Here is a 17,558-nt window from a genome sequence, read left to right on the forward strand (position 1 = left end):
TATATATATATATATATTGTGGTTGTCCATCTGAAAACATGGTATGAGTTTGTGGGGATCATAAGTTGTTTTTACTTCTTCCTGCACCTTTTCAAGCATGTTAAGATTACTGTGGTGCTTTAAGTAGTACTGGCTCTAGCACTTAACAAGAAGAGCACCTTTTCTGAATGAAACAAATAATCATTGTATGATTGTCAGCATCCAATATTTGAGTGAACTTGAATTTAGAAAGTCAAAATATAAATGAATCCAATGGGAGTGCAGAGTATTGTTGTTTTACATTCACAACAACACAACTGGACTGTTCCCGAAACTTTCTGCAGTAAATGTGCTTTATATTTATTTATTAATCAACTGACTGGTGTTACCTGCAGGGCTTCTCTGGTGTTTTGCATCTCTGTTGCTATGTGATAATAAGGCAAGATATCAGAGAGCTGGCCCTCTGTTTCCAGAGGGGGAAGAGACGCCAACATCTGCTTCAGATGGCTGATCCTTTTCTCGTGTGCCTGCAACAGCAGGAAGAAGAAAAACAGATTTATTCGTCAGCTTTCAGACCGACTTCCTCTTGCTGCTTCTCTGTTTGCTGCCGAGTGGTTTTTCTGCAGACATCACCTGAGTGTCTCTGTGGCTTTCAGAGAAGCTCCTGCTCATCATGTCGGTCACTCGGAGCGCTTCGACCCGCAGCAGATTTAGGATCATGGTGTAGGTCAGTCTGAACTGGGACTGGAGGATGGTGGGCTTTCCCTAAACCGAACAGACAGAAATCAGGCCAGACTGTTTCTGACACTGTCAGCAGAAAGCTCAACTGCAGGTTATATTTGTTTATTAATCAATGTCTATTTATTTCTATTTTTCTATTTATATACATTTATTTCCCGACAAAGCAAGGAAGGATAGAAAACTTTGGTTGAAACGATTAATCGTGGTGAACTGAAATAATCGTCAACTAATTTAGCAATCGATTAATCGATAACTGGAGAATATAGATTCAAAAAAGGTCATWTGTTATGAAAATGACCTTTTCAAAGCAAATGGTCATTTCACCCCAACATATTCAGAGCAGTAATTAAGCCAAAACTATACAAAATATGTATACATTTTGCATTTAACATAAAAACAACTTTATACATATTTTCTACCCAAACCTCTTCAAGTTCAAGTTCACTAAATGAATGCTTTGCTGCTGCATGTTGGGCAATAAAATGTTTATTTTCTTATTTAAAAAAAACATTTTTCTGCATCTTTTACTGTGTTTTTCTGGTGGTTGTATATATAATAAAGATTTAGGCCCATGATGAGTGGAGAATTATCTTTTGAAACGGCACATTTTCACTCCCATCGCAAAAGTCTCTGCTGTGAGTTTTTGAACATGGAGGGACTCACCATCATCATGGCGTGCAGATCGGCCATATCATGAACGCCCGCTTTACACAAAATGATGACTGTTCCTGTGGCGTCCAGGCCTCTCCTTCCTGCTCTGCCCGCCATCTGGATGTATTCGCCTTGAAGTGCAGATCAAAATGCAGACGATTGGATCAAAATGCGGCTGTCTGTCCAATGACAGAGAAAGCGGGGAGCGCTTCAAACCTGGCAGCAGGTTCCTGAAGCCGGTGCCGTCGTGTTTCCTGATGCTGTCGAACACCACGGTCCTGGCGGGCATGTTCACTCCCATCGCAAATGTCTCCGTGGCGAACAGCACCTGGGGACAGAAACGAGCGAGAAGAGATTACAGCAAACAACTTATTAAATGTCCCATTATGTTTGCTTGAACAGGTTAGGATAGATCTATGGGCGATACCAAACATGTTCATTACATTTTTTGCACAAAATCATCGTTTTAGCTTTAGAGCCTCTATATAAATCCAATCCATTTTCATCCATCCATTTTCTTGCACCCTTTTTCCCTCAGTGGGGTCGGGAGGGGTGCTGGTGCCCATCTCCAGCCAACGTTTCGGGCGAGAGGCGGGGTACACCCTGGACAGGTCGCCAGTCTGTCGCAGGGCAACACAGAGACACACAGGACACACAACCATGCACACACACACTCATACCTAGGGGCAATTTGGAGAGGCCAATTAACCTGACAGTCATGTTTTTGGACTGTGGGAGGAAACTGGAGTACCCGGAGAAAACCCACGCATACACAGGGAGAACATGCAAACTCCATGCAGAAAGACCCCAGGCCGGGAATCGAACCCAGAACCTTCTTGCTGCAAGGCAACAGCTCTACCAACTGCGCCACTGTGCAGCCCATATAAATCCAAATAAACTTTTATTGTTCATGGTCCTAACTCAACATTTAAACTCACACGTGAAAATGGATGCAGACGGGTGCGCAATTATACAACTCTACATCTTTGAAAAGCAGAAGTAGATCCTCCTGCACAATCAACAAGAATGTAGCAAGTAGTTTCTGGATGATGGGTCAACAGAGTGCAGGGTTTCTCCCAGTATATTATAAGCCTGGCGGGCCACCAGGCTTTACTTACACCCCCACCAGGCTTAGCATTGCTTATTTTATTTTTTTGTGACTTTTTAAGACTTTATAGTTGGGATTTAGGTATTTTTTAATAATGTCTTCCAATAACACACAATTACCAAGTAATATTTAAACATTTTCTGTCAACATTACAAAATGTTTAACTCAAAAACATGTTAGCTATCCCACCCCTACCACTGGGCTTAACAGGTTTTCTGAGAGAAAACCTCCTTTTGGTAAGGCAAGGTAAGGTAAGGTTTGGTAAAGTTTCATAAGATAATCCTTTACTAGTCCCACAAGTGGGAGTTTTCAGCTGCATAAAGATCATATAGTGGTAAAACCAGCTGATTAATGTGCTGGAACTTAGCTTGGGTTGCTAGGTAACAGGTTGTGCCTGCTGGGGTTGCTAGGCAATGGCGCACTGTGAGTTAACAATCAGGAGGTATTTAAAACAGCACATTTTCAAGACACCAAAAAAGCATGAACTTATTGCCAAAAACGGCTTTGTGTTTGTTTGAGCTTTAGAGGCATCCGAGACTCAGATCCAAGTGTAGAAACCTGAAAATGTTGAATTCTGCATCATCTAAAACCAAACTTTAATCTGAAAACAAACAGCGACTGACCTTTACGAGACCTCGGGAGAAAAGCATCTCGATGACCTCCTTCAGGATCGGGAGGATCCCGCTGTGATGGACGGCGATGCCTCTCTTCAGAAGGTCCCGCATGAGCAAGATCTGCAAAGGAAGTCCGTTTATCACAACATATTCTGCTACAGCGCACAGGAACAGTTAGTCAACAAGACAAGACAGGTTTTCCGTAGGTTTTAGATCTGAGGTTGATTTTGCATGTTTTACAGATACATGAAAAACATGAAACTAACTAGTTACCTTTAAGTTGGTTTTGTCTTAATTCAAGTGTACTTGGTATTAAGTACCAAGTACTTAATACCAAGTATTATACACTGTTTTTGCAGTGTATAATATTCTAAATATCTGAATAATTTCACTTTGGTTTTCAGAAACGGAAAGCCATAATCATCAGAAATGAACTAAATAGATTTGAATCCGTCCCTCTGTGAATTTAAATAACTTTTCTACAATCTTCTGAATAACAGATTTACACCTCAGTACAGATCAACTTTCGTTGTTTAAATAGTTGCAGCTGTTCACCTGCGGCAGCTGCCGGTCTCCTCCTCGCAGCCGACTGACGCTCTTCTGGAAGAAGGAGTGGATCTCCGCTTTCTCGATGGAGGTGGTGAGGTCCATGGAGTCCAGCGAGCGGGCGTTCTCGTCGCATCGCGTCCGAGAGAAGGTGAAGGCCACCACCGGGGTCTGCTGCCGCTGGGACAGGAAGTGTAGCAGCGTGAGCCACACCGCTCGGTCCTGGAGGGAAACAAAAAGGATGAGATGTGAACACAAAAACTGTGATGGTGAGTGGAACCAAGAGGCAACGCAGGACGATTACCTGGCTGGCTGAGGTGTGCTGAGGCGTGCTCTTTGTGCCGAATGACTGGGCGTGTTTGCTGGTCCGCTCCTTCTTTGTATCGACAGCAGTGTAGTAGCTGAACAGACAAATTTTTATTTTTATTTACCGAGACCGCCGCCTGGAAACAGCCGGTATTTTTACTCATGTGGAAAAAGTTCCACGTTTAGACATCACCTGTAGTTGTCATGCCAGGCCACTAGATGGCACTGTGAGTTTAGCATATCAATCAAACACGTCTCACTAGCTTCCACTTCACTGTAAGGCTTAACTCACGTACAACAGAGTATTAGGCCCATAACGGAAAATAATTTAAGTCATAAAATTACCAGAGTAAAGTCAATATCACAAGAAGTTACACAAGAATAAAACGGAATTAAAACGAGAATAGAGTCATAGTATTATGAGAATAAAGTTGTAAAATTACTAAAATAAAGTAAGTTATGGTAAGCTGAACAGATGAAGTAGTACAGTGCTATCCACAATTGTTTTTGTTTTCTCCCCCTGCATGTGTAGAATAAACCCTGAAGTCATCCGTTCTGCACACATGCGCTTTCACACCTGCACAGCTCTTCACACCTCCGCTGGGCTGCTGCAGAAGAGTTTCCCTCCGAGACCCGATGTCAAAAAGCGCCGGTCAGAGACGCCGGTCACTGGTGTCGTCTAAACGAGCGGCTGGAGAGACGTACCCTTTGGTGAGGAAGTTTCCTGCAGCGTCCACCAGCAGGAACATCTCCTTCTGGGTCTTGGTGCTGTTTCCGGTGTACAGGTAATGCTCCAGAGGTACGGGCCGCTTCATGGTGCTGATCACGTAAATGTGCCTCTTCTTAATACGACTGGGGACCAAAGGACTCGGGTCAGGAGTTTCAGAACAGATTTACAGCCTCCAACTTCCAGTTTAGCTTTGAGAAGTTACTAGGGCTGAAATTAATAACCAGATTAATCGTCAGAATATTTGATAAGATAATCAGTTACTAAAATAATCATTAGATGCAGCAAAACCTTTTGAGTTTGTTTGTAACCTCCTCAATGAGTCAACAATGTACTCTTGAATAATTTTAGTAAGGCGGCCACTCAGAGGGTTCAACAATCGGTCAAACCTAATAATTGATTACTAAAATAATCGTTTGAAGCAGTTACCCGATCCACTCGCTGAACTCCAAAGCATTGGGCACCGTGGCGCTGAGCAGGATGATGCTGACGTGATCAGGAAGCATGATCAGCACTTCCTCCCAAACCACCCCTCTCTGGGGAACACAAACAGAAGAAAAACTGCTATTCTCTCAGAGGAAGCAGAGGAAATAAAGCCTCCAGGGAAATTGCCTGACCTCGGCATCATTAATATAGTGGACCTCGTCGAAGATCACCCACTCCAGGTCTCTGATGACCTCYGAGCCGTTGTACAGCATCGACCTCAAAGAAAGCAGCAAGACAAGTCGATGTAGACGTTTTATTCATCATAATGAAAGCAAAATACTCAACATGAAGGTACCTGAGGATCTCTGTGGTCATGATGAGACAGGAAGACTCTGGACTGAGCTGGACGTCTCCGGTCAGGAGTCCAACGTCCCCAAAAGTGTTTTTAAAGTCTCTGAATTTCTGATTGGACAGAGCTTTGATGGGAGACGTGTAGATGGTCCTAGAAAAACCCAGAGGTCCAAACAGGTTGAATTAGGATCATTAGTAGTACTAACTGTTCTGTATTTCATGTTTTTGTGTTTTTGTAAAGGCATTTGTTGTGTTTTAAGTGTTTTAATGTATTCTGTTTCACACKTTGATCCTAATTTAAAATRCTTTATAAGTAAAGCWGGATTGGATAAGGAGTTAACAAAATGTTTTTTTATGAAATAATCATGAACAATATATTTTATCAATACATCACAGTACCAGTGTGTAGTCCTGGAAGCACAAATACGCTGCAAAAATACAAAATCTCACTAAGTCTAGTTTCTAGTGCAAAAATGTCKGCTTATAAGATCAATATTATGGGATTATTCACTTAAAACAAGCTTCTATTTTTCTGAAAAGTTACCTACTGTACTAAGATATTTGCACTAGCATCTAAACAAAAATAGTTGGTTTAATTTTCTGTTTGYCTTGAAAGAAAGAAAACAGACACATATCGCAACATTTGCAAACATTACCCCCATTGAAAGATTTTCTTATATCATGCAGCCCTACTAAATAATGCTCCAACTATGACGGGATTATTGATGATAAAGATAAATTCAGAACATTAAAACCTTTATTCATATTTTGATTRTTCTGTTTCAGCGCCATCTAGTGGTGGAGTCAGAAAAGCTTCGTTGAAACCAGATGTTKGTTTYATTGTCCTTAGAATATTCCTGAAGTCAACAGTGACTTGAGACCTCTGGCTCATGAGAGAAGTGGGTTTTTAACAAAGTATGCTAATCACTTGGTAATGTGGTGCCTTTATAAATGCCCACTAAAAAGATTTAAATTACAGAAAACAAGAGATTAGAAATCCGATAAACTTGCTGCAGAAATKATCCATTTAACCTGCAATTCAGTCACATAAACTCCCAACATATTGAGTTTTATTTCATTTTTCCACTCCTTTGTTTAAAACTAATTTGTTTTTATTAAATCAATTTATGTACACATTCAGCTCTGGAAAAAATGAAGAGACTGCTTAAAATTATAAACGGTCATATACCTATATACTTTTCATGGGTAAATGTTTGAGGAGTAAAATGAACATTGTTATTTTATTCTATGAACTACTGACAACATGTCTCTGAAATTATAAGCAAAAATGTTGTATTTATTTACAGAAAATGAGAAACGGTCAAATTCCTGCCATTATATCTCATATGTTCCTCCTTCCGCTTTAGGCAGGCAGTAATGAAGCTGCACCAACAGTTTCTCACCTTGTCATGTGTTTCTGGGACAGAGCRATGGCGTACTCAGCCACCACCGTTTTGCCGGCTGAGGTGTGAGCGGCTACAAACACGGAGTCGTGGGCCTCCAGCCTCAGCACAGCCTGCTTCTGGAAAGTGTCCAACTCAAAGGGCCACTGAAACGGAGGAAGGCAGACAGTCAGGCACCGGCGGASGCTCCAYCGCAGCCAGACAGAGATAACTCAGAAATGAATCACATGCGAGTCGCCACCTTGAACGCCGGTTTTGGGATGCGTTTGTAGAAATCCTCGCAGGGTGACAAAATGTCCACAGGGATGGCCCATTTCTTTTTCTCCTCTGSGTTCTYWTTTGGCTTTGACTTGTCTGTTTTTCCAGCCTGTGTTTGGGAACGGGAAATCTCTGCATCCTGAAGACGGACAAAAAAATTAATTTATTAAAAGCTTCTGTTTTAAAGTGATTAATTACAGCAAGAATAAGTCCAGTTATGTCATATTTTCATTTACCAATTTATGTGATGCATTAAACATTAGTGAGATTAAAACATTGACGAGGTTTTTGTTCAGAGGAGAAAAATACTTCACTCCAGTTTATGTTCTAAAGAGTTGATTATGCAGCATTTTCTGTCTAATTCTATAAAAAATATTTTTTTAATATAAAAAAATATTTTGTCAGTCCTTAAAAATTTTCACTTGACGTGTGTTGGATTCCTACTTCCGATGAATGTGTGTATGAGTGACTGTAAAGAGTTTTGGAGTCTTCTGACTTGAAAGAACTATTGATCCTACTTCACTTGATCATTAATCACTGGAGGCGCCATGATGGACGCTGGAAGTGAAGGACGCTAGTATTGAACAGAGCGACTGAAATTGTTTTCTAAAGTTGTTTTTGTCAGTTAATTCACGGTTTCTACTTGTTCGAGTCGAGCTAATTTGTCTGTGAACTTAACACACTTGGTTGGATTATAGACAGCGGTATTAACAAAAGATGGAAACGGCTAGCTTAGAAACAGACCCGTACCTCCTCCTTCTGATATGTTGCTTACATGATCGACTTTGTCTGAATTCACATCACATGATTTATATCAATAACTTATAAACAGCGTTTCCCCTTAAACCGGACCAGCATTAAAAACGTACAAAAGACGAGATGCTAACCAGTCTTTTCCATACGTGTTCGAAAATTGTGGTTTTCACACATTGTTAAACTCTGACATTTTTATAAAATTTACGGTAACAAACCCGGAATCTCTTAAGTTGCTGAATATTAAAATAAAAGATAATATTTCAAAACAGAACTGTATAAAGTGTATTTTGCATAACACACCGGAGTTCGTTTTCCTTTCCCCATTCTGGTATGGTCGCCATCTTTCAATCTGTACCTACTGCTTGGTTTATGAATGAACAGAGGCGCCCTCTTCTGGATGGCGGTCAAACTACAACACTAAAAGAAGGTCTAAGGACTTTGTTACTTCATTTATTGGAACAAATTTTAATCTAAGAAACAATTAATCGGCAATTAATCGTAAGTGAATTAATTTTCTATACCCCTAGCAGCGTTAATAGTAGAAGGAGAAGTCCAATTAAATAGCAGATCTTGATGTCCAGGTCCTCCAGGCTAGTTTTAGTAGTAGTAATAGTAGTAGTGGTGATATTAAAAGAAACACCTTTATTCCCAGGTCTTCCAGGCTGTTAGTCCTGGGAAGTTTGACGGCCTCTTCTCCTGCTTTGCCATCCTCCTTCTCCTCTGTTTCAGGCAGAAGATCAGGAATGTCCTCCAGTGTGGACAGCAGAGACATGAGGTTCACCTCTGGTTTTGCTAATTTGGCATCTTTATGGAGCAAATAGAAAAAGCAGGAACCAGTGAATAAATTATCTCAAAGTATTAAGAGCAAATTTATATATTTTCTGAATGTCTTGAACCAAACCTGTGTCAGAGAAATCCATGCCAGCTTTGAGTCCAGGAGGGATTTTCAGTAAATCTGAGGTAAACGATAACATGAAATGTTATTTCCTTTGTGGCGGTGATTTACAAACTTATACTCTTAAAACGGAGAAAAAAACAAACAAACAACCTTTCTCAAAGTCTATTTCCTCCTCCTGCTCAGATCTYGTCTTAATTTGGTCCAGAGTGAGTTCCTCCATTCCTCCTGYGAAAAATCAAAAGGTAAAGATTGATCAGCTGCTTTAAGCAAAACTCTGCAAAAATAATCTTTCTTCTTAATATTGTGCTTCAAAGGATCCAGAGCTTCTGGTAAATGTTTCAAGTGGCTTCAACCAGCAGTTCTGCAAGCTCTACTTTAAGGTTAACATTTTTCTTTCACCTTATTTAGACTTTACCAAAATATGTTTTATTTTAAAACCTATTGTAAGATTGGTTGATAAAGTTTAGCCAAATTATATAGCAACATCTTTACATTATTTTAAGTTTCTGTACAAAAGTCTTGTTTGTTCAATTTAATTCAGTGAAATGATACTTTATTTAACCAACATGGAAATTAAATATTGCTGTAACTCATATCATAAAGGGTCTTTATAGATGATGATGCTGTGGAAAGGAAAGATTTCCAGTAGTAAGCCTGTCGCAGTGAGCAATTAATCAATCAATTAATCACATTATAAATTAAAATGATCTTGATACTTTTCATTCTGATTATATTTTTTCAAGGAAAGTTTTGTTCAAAGAGATGTTATAATAAATTTCATTTATGGTTTCTGTTGTGTGTTTTTTTATTTTACATTTTTTTTTATGTTCGGTTATTGAGTTTTATTTTGCATATTTAAAATGTCATCAAGTTCTAGTGTTAAGTGTTCTTTAYAAAATTTTAACTATGTTAGTCTTTGAGAGGAAAAACTTACATTATTGTGCAATTATCAATATATTACTTTAAAATGGTCTCAAAACAACAATGCTATCATTTATCGCAATAATTTCTGGGACAGTTTATCACTATAGGCCTCTGCAGTAGGGGTCAGTCTTGCAACRAATCTGAAAAAGCCTCTGACTGAAGGTTGTTGCTATATGACAGTATCATAGCTGTCATGACATGCTGAAAGAAATATTAGCCAGATTGCAAGAAACTCTGCTCGGTTCATAGCACAAARAAATTAGAGACGAGTTTAAAACCTCTGGACAATCCTGTCCACAAATCACAGCAGGAAGGAAGTTCTGGATCAATATATCAATATCTCTCACCGGGAAGGAAGGGGTAGTTAGTGTTGCTTCCCCGAAGGCTTTCAGAAGGAGGCCCAGGCTGACGCTGCAGTGACAGCGAGTTTTTGGCYGACAGGCCAGTGTTTTCAAGTAAAACCTAAAAAAAACAAGCCAAAAAAGTACAGATATTGGTTTATTTAGTGAGATGGGGTTAGTTTAAGCATTAATGCAGCAGTTTTACACAACAGTTCTGCAGAGATTGAGTGGCTTATTGGTGTAAAGAAGAGAAAGCGTCACCTCTGTGAAGTCCAGCAGCATCCCTGTGGTTGGATCTCTGACGACCGAGAGCCCAGAGTGAAGCGGAGACGGGCCGCAGCTGAGCAAAGAGTCGACATCAACCTTCCTTTCAGTTACCCTGGGGAGAAAAACACAGAAAATATCGCGTCTTCCTCAACATATCATTATGATGGTGATTATTCATCTCTTATGAGTGAAATGATAAGTCGTGAGTGTTCAATAATGACATCAAGATGATAAACAGTGTGGTATACTTGAGAAACTTCTGGAAGGCAAAGTCTGTGTCATGGATGGGCAGCCAGGACGGGTCCTGTAGAAACCGTTTCTCCACTTCTCTCTCCAGGCCCAGGCTGGTGGGTGGGAGTCCATGGGGAAGCTGTGGAGGAAGGGATAAGACCAGAAATATTACGGTTTTCCCCCATTTATTAATCAATAAGATTAGGACTGGACGATAAGGCCGAAAAACATTTCACAATATTAGTGTTTCATATTGGTTTACATTGATCATTTTTTGTTTGTTTGTTTTAAATATCTAAAATACTCTCAAACTGGTGTTATAACCTTTCCTGTTTTATCCACAGTTTTCTCCTCATGCCGTTGTTTTTCATTTTTTACCAGTTAAGAAAATTAAAAAGCGGCGGAACTTTAAACTGTTGCTGCACAAGTTACTCAGCAGGTTGTTGCTAGGTAACCACAGAATGAGTGAGTTGCTAGGTAACCAAAGAGAGAGTGAGTCAGTTGATTCCACCAAACTGAGAGGTTGAGAAGCTAAAGCTAAAGCTTCTCAACCTCCTCACAGAAAGCTTTGCGGTTCTGGATCGGTGTTCAGTGAACTTATGAAATATTCTGTTCTGTTCTCATTTTTTATCTATTAATGTCTATCATGATATGTGTTGTTATTGATTTATTGTCCAGCCTTAGATTAAATTAAGCTGGAGGATAACAGACAAAAATTGCAAAATACAACATTAATTCAAAGACAATAGGAGAACAAATAATGCAGTCAAAAGGAAAATGGTAACTTCTGAAGTGCTGCGAAATTTYTTCRGATTTTGTTATTTTACACTTAAATATTTCACTGTATTATATAGCYAGAGTAAAGAAATTTCTGATAATTTCCTTYATTAAGGTAAAAATATTATCCAAACCAACATGACCTTGTGTGAAACTATAATTTCCTCATAAACATAGCATGCAGTTTGGCGACAGCAACTTCAGTCAAGCGTTTTTGATAACTGGTAGTAGGAATTTTACAATTTTATGGAGAAATTTTAATCCTGAATTGTTCAACTACACTGGAGGGTTTACGGGCACAAACAGCCTGGTTTAGTGCCTGCCATCACATCTCAATCAGGTTMAAGTCTTTGGCTAATCCAAAACTTTCTTCCTGATTGTGTCCTGCAGCAGCATAATACAAGTTCACTCAAGCTTAAAGTCACAAACTGATAGCAGGATTTTCTYTTCCAATTTTTTTTCTGTAGAGAAATGGAATTGATTTTGATAACTTGCTTAGGTCCTGGAGCAGCAACACTAACACATACTTTACAGTCAGTTTTTTTGTCTTGACATGCTGGTAATTCTACATCAGATAAAACAAATATCCACCTTAACAGTGGTCCGCACCAGGCAGGAGAAATGCTTGATCTTCTTTCATAGGTAATATAAAATAGTCATATTGCACTATATATGTTTTCCCCCCCCAGTATAAATCTCTCTTCTGAAATAGGCAGGGTGGAATTTTGTTCTTATGGGCAATTTGGTAAAGATTTCAAATAAAAGAAGAGGAACAACAGATAATAGTTCCGTTTGATGTGTCAAGCTTGTGAAATTTTATTATTTTAAACCGTAAACCTGCCCTGTACTGACCGTGCTCTGGGGAGGCAAAGGCTGGTCAGGCAGCGGGTGTGTGATGAGCTCAAACCTTCCTGAGCGCCCCATCTCCAGCAGGGACAGMGGCAGGTCCATGGGGCCGACAGGGGGCACATCTGCACTCAAAACAACACAGAWGCTTCTTTAACAGACACATATTTGGAAGAGGGTTATAGTCTTTAAAAAAAATTATAACTTTCATCTCATAATTATGAGATAAAATTTTGAATTCTGGCTTTAATTCAAAGAAGAAGACTCTTCAGTTAGTTCTACTCATTCTGACTTTTAGCTCCTATTTCWGAGATTGACGTCAGAAGAGTTGAAAAAATTCACAAAGTAGAAGTTGCATTTCCAAAAGAGGTGGGTCGTGAAAAAACAATACTGGCTGAACACAAAATAAATTAATCTTTGGATATGTAAAAAAGAAAAAACCCTATATAATCCCCCGGTGGTTAATCTCATTCTGACTTTTTTCTCCTATTTCTGAGATTAATGTCAGATTTCTTTTTTTTCTGAATGTTGAGATTAAAGTCATAATTCTGATGGGGAAATAGTCAGAATTATGAGATTACACTAAAAATGCACTTTTATTTTTTTCGTCCAGTGGCTCTAATTTTCTACCGTACACATAAACCACACTACAGAAACCATCAAAGCTTTATTCACACATGTAAACCGCAGGTTGTTATAAAAATCGATCTATTAGACTTTAGCAGATGAAGTGCACCAAGAAAACAGTTCCTGCTACAGACATTAGATCAGTAAAGTCAACTGTACATACGATCTGGTGTTGATTGAAGTAATAGTTTAACTGAAACCTTCACTAGCTCCGCATGCAAGAAAGCAAACTGTAACACATTTAAGTTATTTAGGAATATTTAAAGGATATGCTTATCTTCCGCTAAAACACAACGTACGTATTCTGTCCATGGTCTTTCATCAACAGACTGAAACTTGCCACCATGAAGCTCTGTCCTGTCCTGCCCTGCTGTCGCTGCGGAAGTTGCCCGGAACTCCAAAGCGGAAGTAGCTAGCACTTGAAGCTAACACACGCACAAAAAAAAAAAAAAAAAAAAAAAAAAAAAAAAAAAAAAATACATATAAGAATATTTTTCATGAAATTGGTAATATGCAACAATAATTATATGTATATTTTGTTGGCTAGATTAAAAAAAAAGAAAAAAGAAATAAATAAAATACGTGCTTACGTAATATCTACGCGTCGGTGTTTTTGTTTGAGCCGTTTGACTTCCAGAGAAGGTGGTGAGTTATTACGACTAGTTTAGAATAAAATAATTCATGTCTGGGCTGCATTAATAGAGCAACTCTGTTTGTGCTATTTTCTGTTTTGTTTACAAAACAGTCTCTGGAAAGCAGCTACCCTGCCGTTTCTGGCTTGTTAAATTAGACGGCTAACGGTGGTTGAAAATAAAAGCTCTGTTTTATTAATGCTCCTTTTTGCCTCTTTTTGCTTCCTTTAGTTCTGTCATGGTGTTGTTTCCGAACTCACTAACGGAGGAAGAGGAGTCTCTACAGAAGAAGTATGCTAAACTTAAGAAAAAGGTAATCTCCTGGTTTGAATTGTTTCCTTTTATATTGTAGTGGTCCGTTACCATGATAAATATTGCTTAAAGGCTCAAATGCTCACCTAATTTTGCTCTGCAAGATGCTAAATGATTTATACTTAATATTAATAATGTTTGTGGATGAGTGAATAGAATAGCATAAAATAAAATGAAACAATATTTATTTTCCCCTTTTTGGGGATATTTCAGTGTATCAAGAGCGCAGTAAGACGTAATCTATAGATTTGTCAGCTTTTCTTGTGGTTCTTGTGAAGTTGCTAACAGGTTGTACTGCTGAAAAATCAGTCAACAGCTACTAAGTGTTTTAACTGCTGTAATTTCAGAAAAAGGCTCTTCTTGCACTGAAGAAGCAGAGTTCAACCAACCAAACAAACCAGAGTGGCTTGAAACGGAGTAAGTGCTTTTGATTGATTTTTTAATAGATTTATAACTAAATTTATTACTAGTCATGGTTTTTGCACAAAAACGAGGAATTTGACGTTAGCTCCACTTTGCTATCTTTGAAGATATTTTACATGTACATATATAAAACAAAAATAAATATATGTATAAGTAAGACGAGGTCGAATTAATGCAAAACATGATAATTTTAAGAACTGTGACCATAACAGCAAGCCATTGTGACACCACCTAAACCAGCTTATAAAATACACATTTGTTGAACTGCCTTATCTAGGATATCCTTTTTTTTGCTTTGATTGTGTTTAGTCAAGTGCTGAGATAAACCAGAGAAAATGTATATTTTTAATGCTTATCAATTACCATTTATTTATGTAAACACTTCGTTGGTTTTTATTTTAAATATTTCACTGCCTTGTTTTGCAGCGCTGTCGGATCAGCCTGTTGTTGATACCGCAACAGCGACAGAGCAAGCTAAAATGCTCATCAAGTCAGGAGCCATCAGCGCCATTAAATCAGAGACCAAGAACTCCGGCTTCAAACGCTCCCGAATGCTAGAAATCAAACTTAAGGTACTGTATCATTAAATACAGGGCAGTGGAAAATAATTTGGACCCCAGAAAACACAGATTTCCTCTTTTTTGCTTTTTTTGTCACTTTGATTACCGTTGTCTGTTATTTCAATTAGTTTGATGATCTGAGTAAATGGTATTCTTCAGTCCTGTGTAGTAAATGAGGCATTGTGTGTAATGCTACTTAATGGTTATTTCAGTAATCGATTTAATCTACAGATTATCTTGAAGATTAATTAATTACTTTGATTAAAAAAATGGCACCACCCACAGATTTTTCATTTAACCACTTGAGCCTTTTTATATAATCTTAGAAATACATGAAAAAAATCCAAATAAAAAAATATATTTAATTTCCTTTTAAAATAAGAAAATAAGCATTTTATTTTACTGCTAAACTGCAGTAACATAGCTTAGTAAATCTGAAACGGGTGAAACTAAAACTGACAATTAAGGAGTTCAGGACAAAACAGATTTACAATTACAAGTATTTTTATTTTTTTTACAGTTTTGGCTTAATTACTCCTTAATTACTCGCCTTATTTGAATCTGCATATTCCAGTTAACGATTAATCAATTACTAATTTAGTTAACAATTATTTCAATAGCTGATTAATCCAATTAATCATTTCAGCCCAACTAATCTGTACATTAATTGGTTTTGATAAAGGAACATGCAGCTTATCTCCTTCTCTACCAGTTTTCTTCTTTTATTGTTCCACTTCACCAGGACCCAGAAAAAGGTCCGGCTCCTGCCTTCTTACCCTTCCAAAGGAGTGTCTCTACAGATGATGATCCACATGAGGTATAAATGAGATTTTATGTTATTTATATATACCTTTTGCTTTCTATTCTGAAGTTTCTTTGTGTCATTTGTTCTAGTCTGGAAAGAGGGGTCAAATGAAGAGTCTGTATGAAAGGTGAAAACCTGAACCTGAACCCATCCTCTAAAACTGTCCCTCTGTGGGTCTGACTGAGTGTCTTTCTGCGTCCCTGCAGCTTCGTTAGTTCAAGCGACCGATACCGGGATGAAGAAGAAGGAGGCGGCATGTCGTCCAGCCGTGACGTGGACCGAGAAAGGGACAGAGACATAGACAGGGAGTGGGAAAGAGACAGAGATCGGGATCGGGATCGGGATCGAGAACGGGAACGGGATAGAGAAAGAGGCCGGGACAGAGACAGAGACAGGGAAAGAGAACGAGAACGGGAACGAGAAAGACACAGAGAACGAAGCAGAGAGAGAGACAGAGACCAGGACAGGGAGCGGGAGAGAGACAGAGACGCACCTTTCAGAAGTAAGTAGACCTTCATAGATGTTTTTTATTTACCTTTTAAAAGATTTTATTACACATTGAAAGCATTAAAATAAAACCAACTAACAAATTTTTCACAAAGCCTTATCATGTACTCAGTTTGTAGATAAACTGAAATAAAAAAAATGCAGATGGATTACTGAAAAGTATGGATTACTGATAAGTGTGGTTTTGATTCTTGTTTGTTTTTTCCTTTTAGGATCGGACTCGTACCCGGAGCGAAGAGGTGTGCGTAAGGGGAACACGGTGTACGTTTACGGCTCCGGCCTGGTGGAGGACAGCCTGCGCTCGGCCTTCTCCCAGCATGGGAACCTCATCGACCTCTCAATGGACAACCCGCGCAAGTACGGAACCAGTACTCTGCTATGCTAACCATTATCCTGACGTTCTGATGCATTCTCCTTGTTATATGAACACTTGAACTCTTCCACTTGTTTCTCTTTGCAGTTGTGCATTTATCACGTTTGAGAAGATGGAGTCTGCAGACCAGGCTGTAGCTGAGGTTGGTACTGCGCTATTTTTACATTTTATGGAGGCGTTCCATTTATTTTCAGTCCATTACTTGACTACTTTTAATAATAAGTTGTGTTTTAGGTAAGCGAGGGAAATCTCGACATCACACTTAACTATGGAAAACCAAAGAAAGATTTGGTGGGGGGGGGACAATTTTTCAAAAATTAAATCTTTAAAACCCAAACACTCTATTAATTGATAAAACCCAAAACCACTTAATTTACCTTTATTAAAAAGTAAAGGTTGAATCACAGAATGTCTAAATTTTGTCTTCAGGTTAAATGTTTCCATCAAACTGTTGATTATTTTTGCCTGTTTGTGTTTTTTTTTCGGACAGTTGAATGGAGCTGTGGTGGGAGACGTTCATATTAGAGTCAGCATTGCCAGGAAGCAGCCCATGCTGGACGCTGCCACCGGAAAATCAGTGTGGGCCTCCCTCGGTAAACTCTTCTTCTCTTGTTCACTGAGACGTCTGTTTCTGAAGGTCGACGCCCGTCATTTCTTTCTTTTTTTAACTCTTCCAGCTGTGCAGAACAGCACCAAAGGCTCCTACAGGGATAAGAGGAACCAAGTGGTCTACAGTGAAGACTTCCTGGAATAAAAGAAGTTTTGTTTTTTTCTTTTTAGCGAGAAGCTGGCCTGTATTTTTGTTGAATTTAATAAATCACATTCTCAAGTAGAATTCCATAAAGCTGGGATTTATAAGGTTTCTGCACATCTTTCCTGCCAAAATCCTGAACTCTTCTGGACTCCTCAGATCATTTTTAAAAGTGAAAATATAAAACCTCACGGCTTTATTAGGAATTTGACAGAAGGATCAAATTCCTAATAAAGACCAAATTTTCAGACAATACGGAATAAAATCTCATCTTCATTTAAAGTCGGATCGTTTGAGAAAAATCTGCCATAAATCATGAAGAAATAAGTCTGAAAATTAAAAAAAATGTTCTTTAAATAGATATACAGTGCAAAAATAATTAAGATGCAGTCTTGTTTTCTTTCAACTCTATGCAACT

At 38.6% G+C, this 17,558-nt stretch overlaps 2 protein-coding genes across 3 annotated transcripts in view; one reads left to right on the forward strand and one right to left on the reverse strand.

Annotated features, from left to right (window-relative positions):
• skic2 (SKI2 subunit of superkiller complex) overlaps positions 1–13,089 on the reverse strand; it is a 28,013-nt gene extending 14,924 nt beyond the window's left edge. Inside the window, exons 1-21 of the mRNA XM_008422762.1 lie at positions 13,077–13,089; positions 12,157–12,275; positions 10,545–10,666; positions 10,291–10,408; positions 10,036–10,150; positions 8,915–8,989; positions 8,768–8,821; positions 8,507–8,670; positions 7,094–7,249; positions 6,853–6,998; positions 5,454–5,600; positions 5,290–5,374; positions 5,102–5,208; positions 4,651–4,797; positions 3,944–4,040; positions 3,649–3,861; positions 3,103–3,213; positions 1,588–1,699; positions 1,384–1,502; positions 613–744; positions 369–506 (exon numbers count right to left, since the gene is read on the reverse strand). Of these exons, the coding sequence (XP_008420984.1) occupies positions 369–506; positions 613–744; positions 1,384–1,502; positions 1,588–1,699; positions 3,103–3,213; positions 3,649–3,861; positions 3,944–4,040; positions 4,651–4,797; positions 5,102–5,208; positions 5,290–5,374; positions 5,454–5,600; positions 6,853–6,998; positions 7,094–7,249; positions 8,507–8,670; positions 8,768–8,821; positions 8,915–8,989; positions 10,036–10,150; positions 10,291–10,408; positions 10,545–10,666; positions 12,157–12,275; positions 13,077–13,089 (2,490 nt within the window). The remainder of the gene's footprint in view (positions 1–368; positions 507–612; positions 745–1,383; positions 1,503–1,587; positions 1,700–3,102; positions 3,214–3,648; positions 3,862–3,943; positions 4,041–4,650; positions 4,798–5,101; positions 5,209–5,289; positions 5,375–5,453; positions 5,601–6,852; positions 6,999–7,093; positions 7,250–8,506; positions 8,671–8,767; positions 8,822–8,914; positions 8,990–10,035; positions 10,151–10,290; positions 10,409–10,544; positions 10,667–12,156; positions 12,276–13,076) is intronic.
• A 291-nt stretch (positions 13,090–13,380) lies between these two features.
• Positions 13,381–17,240, forward strand: nelfe (negative elongation factor complex member E). 2 transcript variants are annotated; one of them, XM_008422764.1, is made up of 11 exons: positions 13,381–13,422; positions 13,641–13,722; positions 14,069–14,138; positions 14,571–14,716; positions 15,447–15,521; positions 15,599–15,636; positions 15,716–16,011; positions 16,229–16,373; positions 16,477–16,531; positions 16,880–16,982; positions 17,067–17,240. In XM_008422764.1, exons 2-11 carry the CDS (start codon positions 13,648–13,650, stop codon positions 17,141–17,143), a joined length of 1,080 nt encoding a protein of 359 aa, XP_008420986.1. In that variant the 5' UTR covers positions 13,381–13,422; positions 13,641–13,647; the 3' UTR covers positions 17,144–17,240. The 2 variants fall into 2 exon arrangements, with proteins under 2 accessions (XP_008420986.1, XP_017163075.1); XM_017307586.1 differs by having other exon boundaries at positions 13,394–13,419.
• The last annotated feature ends 318 nt before the right edge of the window (positions 17,241–17,558 follow it).

This window comes from Poecilia reticulata, linkage group LG11 (assembly GCF_000633615.1).
Source record: "Poecilia reticulata strain Guanapo linkage group LG11, Guppy_female_1.0+MT, whole genome shotgun sequence".
Lineage (NCBI taxonomy): Eukaryota > Metazoa > Chordata > Actinopteri > Cyprinodontiformes > Poeciliidae > Poecilia > Poecilia reticulata.

Bases quoted from the DNA above. Each gene is read 5' to 3' on its own strand.
- nelfe (XM_008422764.1), top strand. From the start codon at position 13,648: ATGGTGTTGTTTCCGAACTCACTAACGGAGGAAGAGGAGTCTCTACAG. The intron at 14,139-14,570 runs GTAAGTGCTTTT...CTTGTTTTGCAG, and splicing joins CCAGAGTGGCTTGAAACGGA to CGCTGTCGGATCAGCCTGTT. The intron at 14,717-15,446 runs GTACTGTATCAT...CCACTTCACCAG, and splicing joins TGCTAGAAATCAAACTTAAG to GACCCAGAAAAAGGTCCGGC.